Source organism: Caenorhabditis briggsae (genome assembly GCF_000004555.2).
Source record: "Caenorhabditis briggsae complete genome, chrV, whole genome shotgun sequence".
Classification (NCBI taxonomy): domain Eukaryota; kingdom Metazoa; phylum Nematoda; class Chromadorea; order Rhabditida; family Rhabditidae; genus Caenorhabditis; species Caenorhabditis briggsae.
Window position 1 is genome coordinate 9,874,672 of NC_013488.2, and position 10,423 is coordinate 9,885,094.

General features: G+C 37.4%; 3 protein-coding genes and 1 non-coding gene across 4 annotated transcripts in view; 3 read left to right on the forward strand and 1 right to left on the reverse strand.

The window, feature by feature from the left end:
* Cbr-gpa-1 overlaps positions 1-1,795 on the forward strand; it is a gene marked incomplete at both ends in the record, with an annotated part of 3,254 nt that extends 1,459 nt beyond the window's left edge. Inside the window, 3 exons of the mRNA XM_002636416.1 lie at positions 935-1,193; positions 1,250-1,409; positions 1,605-1,795. Coding sequence (XP_002636462.1) covers positions 935-1,193; positions 1,250-1,409; positions 1,605-1,795 — 610 coding nt within the window. The remainder of the gene's footprint in view (positions 1-934; positions 1,194-1,249; positions 1,410-1,604) is intronic.
* CBG28754 lies at positions 1,486-1,569 on the forward strand. The gene has a single exon. It is a non-coding gene (tRNA).
* Positions 1,796-1,980: 185 nt separating the features above from the next.
* CBG23126 lies at positions 1,981-4,400 on the reverse strand (the record flags this gene model as incomplete). Its single annotated transcript, XM_002636415.1, has 6 exons — positions 1,981-2,261; positions 2,308-2,512; positions 2,561-2,660; positions 2,861-2,955; positions 3,048-3,178; positions 4,130-4,400. The coding sequence occupies 6 exons, from the start codon at positions 4,398-4,400 to the stop codon at positions 1,981-1,983; spliced, it is 1,083 nt and encodes a 360-aa protein (XP_002636461.1).
* A 4,578-nt stretch (positions 4,401-8,978) lies between these two features.
* Positions 8,979-10,150, forward strand: CBG23125 (the record flags this gene model as incomplete). The annotated part of the gene is made up of 7 exons (XM_002636414.1): positions 8,979-9,116; positions 9,159-9,252; positions 9,302-9,399; positions 9,457-9,609; positions 9,654-9,780; positions 9,834-9,898; positions 9,942-10,150. Coding segments are annotated over 7 exons (884 nt in total), but the record flags the coding sequence as incomplete, so codon positions are not given.
* Positions 10,151-10,423: the final 273 nt, after the last annotated feature.

A 10,423-nucleotide genomic window follows, 5' to 3' on the forward strand; every position in this document is an offset into this window, starting at 1 on the left:
AAGAAATAATCCGAAATCCCCGGAAACGCCGTTGAAAACTGAATATTTACAAAAAAGGTGCCGACGCCTGAACCCAAGTGCGGTCTCCCACAGATTTGTAACGAAATGCAAATTTATTTTTGATCTACAGATAAAAAACTTGGCGCGATCACAATTGCAGGTCTAAAGCCACATTTTCAGCATTTTTTATCTGATTTTGTGGAGATTCAAGATGATTCAAATGATTCTGAAAAAATTAATTAGTGGTTATAGAATCCTGTATGGTCCTTTTCCGGAAGAAAATATTTTAAAAATGACCGATTTCCATAGTTTCTTACAGAAAAAATGGAACTCCTCTTTCAGTTTTTTGACATTTTCAGGAGTTCTATGGCTCAAAAGAACCGCAATCATTTATTCTTCATTTTGTATAGATGAATTTTTAATTCGTCTGATAGAACTTTTTTTATAATCAAAAAACCACATGAAATTGCACAAAATCGCACTTTTGCGGTGTTTTTCGATAATGAAAAAAGTTCTATCAGACGAATCAAAAATTCATCCATACAAAATGAAGAATAAATGATTGCGGTTCTTTTGAGCCATAGAACTCCTGAAAATGTCAAAAACTGAAAGAGGAGTTCCATTTTTTCTGTAAGAAACTATGGAAATCGGTCATTTTTAAAATATTTTCTTCTGGAAAAGGACCATACAGGATTCTATAACCACTAATTAATTTTTTCAGAATCATTTGAATCATCTTGAATCTCCACAAAATCAGATAAAAAATGCTGAAAATGTGGCTTTAGACCTGCAATTGTGATCGCGCCAAGTTTTTCATCTGTAGATCAAAAATAAATTTGCGTAACAAATCTGTGGGAGACCGTGCAATGAAGTAAAGACAAAACACCTACTTTTAGATTCATAATTTTTTAAATGAACAAATGAACAAATTCAGTTTCTTCGATTCACTTGCACGTATCAACGAGCCGAATTACATCCCAACTGAAAACGATATTCTGCACACTCGTGTTCCGACAATGGGTGTAATCGAAGTAAAGTTCCAAATGAAAGGAAAAGTATTCCGAGTATTCGATGTGGGCGGTCAGCGTTCACAGCGGAAGAAATGGATTCATTGTTTCGACGACGCGAAAGCCTTGATTTATGTAGCATCTTTGTCAGAATACGATCAAGTTTTATTGGAAGACAATACCACGGTTAGTTTCAGAAAAACACCCGCAGATTCTTCGAGAGGAAAAATGATCCTTTACAGAACCGAATGCAAGAATCTCTCCAATTGTTCAAACAAGTTGTCAACAACAAGTACTTCGTCAACACTTCAGTTATCCTGTTCCTGAACAAAGTTGATCTCTTCGAAGAGAAAATTATCATCAAGAAAAGGAGTCTCACCATTGCATTCGATGCCTACACAGGTATGTCTAGCCCCCTATTTCTCTTCTCCGTTTTCCCTTTTGCACCTAGAGGCATTTCTGCCCCTAGTTGAAATGTGCTGTTCTGGCCGAGTGGTCTAAGGCGCTGCGTTCAGGTCGCAGTCCTCTCAGGAGGGCGCAGGTTCAAATCCTGCGGACAGCAAACGTTTTTTGCATTTTATATTTTCCGGTTTTCAGGACCACAAGAAGACGTGGAAGCAGCGATTACATTCATTGATTCCAAGTATAGAGCAATGGCAGATAACAAAGATAAGAATATTTATGTTCACAAAACATGCGCAACGGACACGCACCAAGTACAATATGTACTCGATGCCGTTTTGGATACGATACTGTCGTCTAAACTCAAGGGATGTGGATTATTTTGAGATGTTGATCATAATTATGTCTCGAATACTTATGTAAAATCCTCACACAATCGCAATAGTTCGGGTGGTCTCGGTATTTTGTCTGTTCAAAAATTAAGAAACCGATGAATAAAAATATATTAAAATGTTTATTTTCTATGTACACATGATATGATAGCAGTCTTTATAGGACTAACAACTCAAAATTACACAAACTGAGATTGTTTTTCAATATTTAATCGATTAGAGGAATTCGTTGAACGATGTTGGTGATGGGAATGGGGACTGGCTTCCTGACCATCGGATTCATTTTCTCCTTGATCTCCAACTTGACAGGGCATGGTTTCAATACCAAGTTTGCTCATTTCGTTTATAAGAAGCTTCTCGAGTTCATATCCAAATTTTATTTGATTCGCAATGAAGGCGGACAACACCAACCATGCTTCTGATGTGATGGGACACACAGACTTGATTCCATCCACTTCATCTGAAAAATGAAGAATTACAGTGTGTTGGTTTCTTGCAAAACTCACGAGAGCATCTTCGGCTGTTAACACATGACGAGCAAAATGAAGATTCTTCCTTCAGAGTCTGCATTTGAGATTCTGAATGTCGTGTTGTCAATGGTTTCGGATATCGTTGTCCAGAAGACAATGAAGTGCAAGATGTACACATGTTGGATGTGTTATCAGTACTTGAAGAATCAGTAACAACATCTTCCATTCTGCTTTGCGTCTTCTGAATATTTAAGGTTAGAAGTTTCAGATCTTCATATGATCTATGTACCTCAACATCCAAATGATCACTCTCCTGTAACTGCCCGGCTGCTTCATTCATACTGTTAGCAAGTCTTTCGAAATAGAGAGCAGACACTCTTTTTGGATATCTGAAGAAAAAAGAAAACAATTGGGAAAAGGTTTCTGGGAAAGTTTTCGGTCTCTAAATCGTAAATCATTTGAGATTTATGGGCATCGAAGGAGGGAAGGAGACAACACGAAAAGCCCGATGGGAAATGGAAATTGAAATTGAACAAAGGAAAAAAGAAAGAATGGATATGAGAAAAAACGGGAGAAAAAAAACACCCACTTGGCGTAAATTGCACCGAAATCTCGAAGAATATCTATGGATGTGGAAGGCTCTTTGAGCCGGCGCATTGTTTCGATAAGAACGGTGACGAAACGCTGAAAATGAAAAGATGGTGTCTTCGATAATAGTTAAAATTGAATTGAATCTATTCTGGGTCTAGAATGCATGTTCTCAAAACTTTTATTACCTGAACATGGATTTTAAAATTGATGTGATTCCACCAATTGACCTCGTTCTTCAAGTCGATATAAGCAAGGTACTGTGGATTCTCAGTGAAGACGTGCTCGAACATCCGCCTTCCCATTTCATATACGGTACCTAAAATTTTATGTTTTGCACTTGTTTCTGCTTTTTTCAGATTCCGAGTGACGCAAGTACTCGATGAGGTCCCCAGAGAAAAGGGGACAAATGTTTCCGAGAAAAGTTCGCGCCCGGTGGTGAAGAGCAAGATAGAGCACAAAAAAGCCAAAACGAATTCAATTACCATCTTCTTTTTTTCCTTTTTCTTTTACCCGTTTCGAGGTCCACTCGTTTTTTTTGATAGATAGAGAGTACCCGTGATTGACGTCACAAAACGACTATTCAGGAAGTTTATCTCATGGGAGACTAACGGATTTTTCTTAGAAAAAAAGAATGCGTTCGTAAAGGAAACATATTGAATATTCAGAAGAATGTGACGCACGAGAAGTTGGAATTGTTTTAGGAAGAGATCAGAAAGTCAGCAGATCCTATTAAGGGTTGTGCAAAAACTCAAATCTTGGAAATCATACTAGAAGATCTTATACTGTACGGAATATATGATTTTGCACATAAGTCGGAGGGTACAACAATTCGTAGGTACAATGAGGTATCAAATGATTTAGAAGTACAAAAGCATATCTGTGAATTTTGAGATATTTGTATTCCTAAATTGCTTTGTACCCCAATGACCCCAAAATTTATGTGCCCTCCAAATTATTTGAAGACTTTTTGTAGAAATCCTATTGCATATAAAGGATGCAGCTAGTAAATCATAAATTCTACAGATTCGATATCCTAGTTTTATGTTCTTAGGCTATCCAGTTCAATATTTTCATTATCCTTATAAGATTTTTTTTACTATTTTTGCCTTTTTGAATAGTCAAACTACCGTAAACACTCTGATAGAAATTTTTTTATAATATGATAAGGATTTTGTCAGTTTACCACTTCTTGATATCGTTTGAAAAAAAAAGAGATATATGTGATATGGTATCCTCTCTATTAGAAGCTCTATCGAACACTCCTTACCTCTATCCATTCTATTCCATTTCCTTGCCAACAAAGCCTTTTGATGAAGAGTCAACCCAGTAACTGGACATACTGCTCGTCTCAGATTATTCCAATCCTTATGTCTTGTTGTTCTTGACCTTCTGATACCTCCTCCTTCAACTGGAACACTCGTCGGCGGCCTTCTGACACTTGCACTTCTTGTAGCTGTTGGACTTTGTGAAACTGTTCGTTTCGGTGTTTTTGAAACATTGTTGTTCGATAGATCAGAGCTTGATTCACTGTTGCCCATCTGTCAAACAAAAACAAATTGAGTGAAAGAAGAAAAAAGAAGAAGAAAAAAAGATAAGCCCGAAGATCATGAAGGTCATGAAACAAGGGAGGAAACGGCACGGGAATGTGTGCTGGAGCAGGTCCTCGTGAAGCCAGGAATGTGGCCGATTGAAAAAAGAAGCAGCAAGGAAGGGAGAGATATTTGGGGAGAAAGAAAGGGGCGGAGTAATAAGTTAAAAAAACGGACCCAGTGAGTTCAGGTGAGAATGTGTGTTCTGTGTATTCACATGGACAAGAGAAGGTGGATCATGAGAGATATGGGATATGTCTAGAGTGTAGTGAAGTGAGTGAGGAGGGTAATTAGAGAACTTAAGAATTGGATTTCATCCACGGAAACGAACTTTGACTCAGTTTTTTTGTGCTGCTATGATAGATTCATAAAATTTCCATCTAAGTTTCACAAGCAATAGAGACTGCGACGTCGGATTAGCTTAAATTTCAGGTTACTGGATTCATCATACTGTGTTAGGCACTTAAAAGTTCTGGAACATTCTAATAAATCGTGTTTGCATCGCCAGTTTATTGTTCCAGAGGTCAATGTGTTACTCATTGTTTATTCAAATCTTCATGTACTCTTGAAGCTCTCTAAAAAGGTTCATCCAAGTGGAAAATGGAAAACCAAACGAAGCATCCAGACACAAATGAATCTACCTGCTAGAAAAGAAAACTGGAAGACATCCGGGGGCAGAATACGAAATTAGAAGGAAACTCTTGAACTAAGAGAGCATGTTTTATGGTTCTTTCCTTTTGTTCACAGTTTAGACAAGAAGCAGAAGAACAATTTGAAAAATGAAAGGACCACTGGGGGAAGAGGAGATGGGATATATTAGTGAAGAAACGGACCGAAATAGAAGAGGAAAAACGACAAGGATGTGATATGTTTTTTTTGTGATATTGAGAGGAAAGATAACATGATGAAATGGACAGCAAAAGTGACAAGACAGGTGGGATGAGTCTAGCAAAAATGTTGTGTTTTGAAATGACAAGCGAAACAGAGGAACAGTAGTCAACTAGGATTTTTAACCATGTCCTGAAAATAAAAAATGCTTGTTTTCAGAGTGTTTTGGAGCGTCGAGGTTTTTTATAGATCAGAATTTTTGAAAACTGAATAAAATCGTTCCCACCAGCCCTGAATTTATTTAAAAGGTCCTATTCCGGTCTTTAGGTGTACCTACCATTATAATATTTAGTACCCAATTTCTGCAGTAGCATAAAAAAACGGACCAATCAAAAGTTGCGAATGTCACCTGCACCCATTCTCTCAACCAATATTCTTGTCCGCAAAGTGTCACCCAGAAAGGAAATAAAACATACGTGGGCAGAATAAGGAAGAGAAAGAACGGAGCCTCCCGTGCCCAAGTGGTTTCCTAGGGTGCTCAGCGTCGGGATTGATGAATGAGATGGCTCCGTTTGAGGTTTCAGATGAAGTGGGCGGAATGCTACTTAGCGAAATAGTGTCATCCGCCGATAAATGGCTATCAAAAATTCACTTTTTTTCACTTTGAAGCATCGGTTCTTTGAACATGAATCTTTCAAACAACTCTTTTAGTGTAGTTTGTGTGAAGTGAGATATCCTCTAGTCACGCGTTCGTTATCTCACAGGTGACACAAAATAAAAAGGGAGTGATAAAGTGATAAAACTTTTGGAAGTGACGGGTCCAAGATGAATGAAAAATGTTTGAAGGGATGCTTCAAAAACTCAGAATGATGTTTTGGATACATTTTTGAAAAGGAAGTAGTCATGAAATTTTTCGTTGGGGATAAAAACAAGAGCATTGAATGAAATCTGTGGCAGATCGAGAATATTTTTCTGAAGCTGGACAAAACAAGGAGTTGCCCCCAAGACATATCAATTGAGCACACCAAAGCGCTGTCCTCCCCTTTTGCTTCTTTTTCTTACATCTCCGGGGGATTCCATTCACACGGGTTTTCTATGGCGGCAAAAACGCTTTGAAGGGAGCAACAAGCCTATGGGGGTGACACCAGCACACGAAATTGTTGCCATTTTGTAAAACGATGTCAAAATGGAACAAGTAGTCTAGTCTGGTGGTGGAGGGTGTATAAACGAGGGGAGGGACCAGTTGATAAATGATAGTTAGTCGTTACTCGAATGCACCCAAAAAAAAGTTGAAAGTGTAAAGAGTGTCTAGATATGATCTGACAAACAAGGAAGTTCGTTATAAATCTCATCCAACGGTCCTAGGTTATGATAAAATAGAAACCGCAATAAAATCTAAAAATTTCGGAATACTGATCTTTCGAACTTTCAAGTTTGTTCCACTGTTTCCTACCGTAACCCTCCGCGCTCTTCGAACATTCTTTTCCATTTCCTCGCTGCTGAATCCATAATCAGAAATTGGATTGGGAGAAAAAAGGGGAGAAAAAGTTGAAACTTTTTGGGATGGCCTACTTGTCTAAATTGGATTCCTGGGACAAGGGACAGACATCATAAAAATGTTTTATATAACTGCGACGAGTGAATGACTTTAACATAAAAAAGAACTTCCGCGAATGTTGGGAAAAAGGATTAAAGAATAATCGGAAGGAGTGAAGAACGATTTATGGTCTCCGGATGGTGTCACATACAAGTTCAATTCTTTTCTCTGCAGAAGAAACTCGGGAAAGAGAGGGTTGCAAGATTGAAGTCCTTGAGTTCTTCCAAAAAAAAAACGACTACCGTAGGAACGAAATCCTTTGGGGTTGCGTACTTTGTTCGAATGGAAGAAAAATCTTTAGTCAAGTCGGAGCTTTTTTTAAAAACATGATCGCGGCAACAAACGAAGCTATCAATCATTCGAACTTTTTCACACAAAAAAAAACAAGTCCGTGTGTTTTCTGGAACAAAAACGAAATGAACGGAAAACTAGAAGATACATTCAGAATGTGAGAAAATGGAGGAATACTGAATGAGATTCTAAGAAATGGATGAAGAAGTTTGAGTCATTTTTGGTTCTCTATTTATAGAACCCAGTTATTCCGTGGTATCTGGAGAGCCTAGGAACATTTGAAACGCATCGAAACAACTTCCAGATCCCAGACGAAAACATCCGATTTGAAAATCATTTCCGACCACCGTTTATCGTATCAACAGACCAAAAATGACGTGCGTTCAGTGTTTCTCGTAGAAAAAAGCAAAAAACGAGGAGGCGGCAATTCAATTTATCGGCACGGACCCCGTGCGCAAGAAGCCGTTTAAATGTGCTCAATCTTGGACGTCAATCTAGCCGTCGACCATCCATCCACGAATTTTTATAGGAAAAGGCGAAATAGTTTTCGAGATAGAATGAAAGTATCGTGAACGAAGCTAATTTAGAAAAGGGTAAACTAGTTAGGATCACTTTCCGATGTTGGACAACAAAATATTAGTTTAGCAAAGTTTAATTGTCATTTGCGAGTATGAGTTGAGAGCTCAAAATTGTAGTACGGAAAAATTCGAACCGTGTGTGCTATTCTTACCGCTCAATCCATGCATAATCATCGATGATTGATACATGATACATTCATACAATTTTCGTAAAATATCTACAAAACAAAAATCTGATGTCCAATTCATTTTTCAGAATCATAATTGTTCAAAAGGAAATACTAAAAGTAAATATTAAAATCTATAAGCTATGAAACAAATCCAAATTATTCAGTACTAATGTTTCTGAAATTAACAATGTTTCTGAATCTGAAATAGATTATATTGATCTATTGGAGAAAATTTTCCACGTCTGCAATGGTCAGTTTCGTCCATTGGAATGAGTGACAATTACAATTCCCAAGTGTTATGTCATTTACTCTGAAAACAATTCTGCTCATTTGATAACTGTTTCTTTTGGATTATCCACAACTTGTTCATATGTTTTCCTTTTTCAATTTTCATCGAATAAAGTATTTTCAAAATATAAAATTCAAGTTTGTCAGGTATACTCCAATGACCCCAAAATTACCCTCCGAGTTATTTGTCCTTATTTAGAAAATCGGATATCCCACTTACCGTATTTCCTCTAATAGAAGCCCATGGGCTTCAATTTTTCAACCTCCTTCTGGGGGTGGACTAATTTTAGAGAAAACACTCAAATTAGATGGTTTTCGGTTTTCAACTGAACTATTCAGAATAGTTATAAAACGACAAGAATTAACAGAAAGTACCGGAAAAATAAACAAAAAAGAGTAGGGATACCTTAACCGACAAGAAAAACGTACAGCCAGGGTGGGCTTCTATTAGAGACGGTATTTCAATTTTTCGAAACATTTTTCATTTTTCTGTAAATGGCAGAAAACTTTTCAGGAATGAGGAAACCGGAACATCAGTTTTGCGACTCCGAGCCAGCATGGTGCCAGTCACTGTGTCACTTGTGAGGAAAATCCAATACTGGATATTATTAAAGACAAATGAAATACTAGAGCTTTTATATGACATAGAAGTAGCAGGAGCTATTTCCAAAATAGTTTCTCTGATGTTTGTCTTGTAAAACATCTGCTCATTTTTCCATACATGACATAAAATTCAAAAGAAAATCAAAACTTACATTCCTTATTTCTCTGAAAAATGTGGCTTCTCGCCATGCAACTGGTATATGTGATTCCATCGGTTTTCCTGTATTCTCTAACAATTTGTACTGTAGTTGTAAAATGGAAAAGTTTCAAGTCATCTTTTTTCCAATTATATGTCTTTGACTTTTCAATGGTTTGTTTCATTTTTCATAATTTTTTTTGAACAACGCTTCAGAATGTTTTCACCCTTTTGAACACTTTCTATGTTTTCCGGTTTGCTAACTATACCTGTGACACATGTTTTTTGGCTCAAGTTTTTCAAAATCTAGGTAATATATTTCAGTGAAACAATTTCTAACACTTTTTCATCCATTCCAGACAATTATATAAATTCTTCGTTTCTCTATGCTGTTCAATACCACATGGCATATGTGCAATATGGATCTACATTAATAAATTCATTGAATCGACTTTCGGTTATTCACAGCTATGTGTACTTTGAGAAGGTAGATTACAGACCTCCTGATTTTCAGAATGCTGAAATTCAGAAGTGGAGAAATTACAGTATTCTTGCAATGGCTTTAATTGTGATCTTACCCATTCCTTGCACTATTTGGATAATGAGTTACGGAGCATGGTGGGAATACGAACCACCTCAATCTCGATACCTTTTACATTCTCCACTTGTAAGCGTTACCGTATTAAATCTATAATGTACACGTGGATTCAGGATCAAAAGTCCATCTCTATTGTACTTTTGCCCTTCATGGTGATCTCAACTGTCTTTTCTCTGGGTCTAAATCTCGTCAGTATGATTTTGGTCCGTCGAGTGAGTCAGCAAAGAAAAAAACTAGTGGGTAAGTCGCACTCTTCTCCAATTTCATAACCACTGACACTTTATCGTTTTCAGAGACTCATTTCCTCAAATTGATTGTCATCACCTGTGCAGTTCAAGTTTTGGGGACTTTGCTAACGGTATTTAATGTTAATTATGAAAAAGAAGGACGACGAATTTCAGATAATGTTGGGTGTGGTCTTTCAAACGTCTCTTCTGTTTTCACTGATAGTCTATTCGATTCCTTTCATCAGTGACTGTCTGACTTTATGTCATCCATGGCTTCTCGTATGGCTGAGTAAACCAATTAGAGACAGTTTACTGAGCATAATTAGACCAACACCAGTTGCATCGAGTATCTTGGTACTTGAAGCAAGACAAAATGAAAGGAGGTGAAATCTTCATAAGCCATCAGACAGGAGTTCGAAAGAAGATTGTCGGCGACATCCGATGTAATGGGGTTATTCAGGGAGTCGGCAAAAAAGGAAAAAAAAACTCCGCAAAAACTCGGAGAGTGTTCCAATCTGGCTGAAACTTTGGGGAAAACTGGAAAAAACTATTGGAAACATTTTGCCAAAGTTTGGGGTCAAAATATCGACTTTGAAAATTTGGCGGGAATTTCAGACAAATTTTCGAAGTTATATTTTACCGGGTACCGAGCTCGA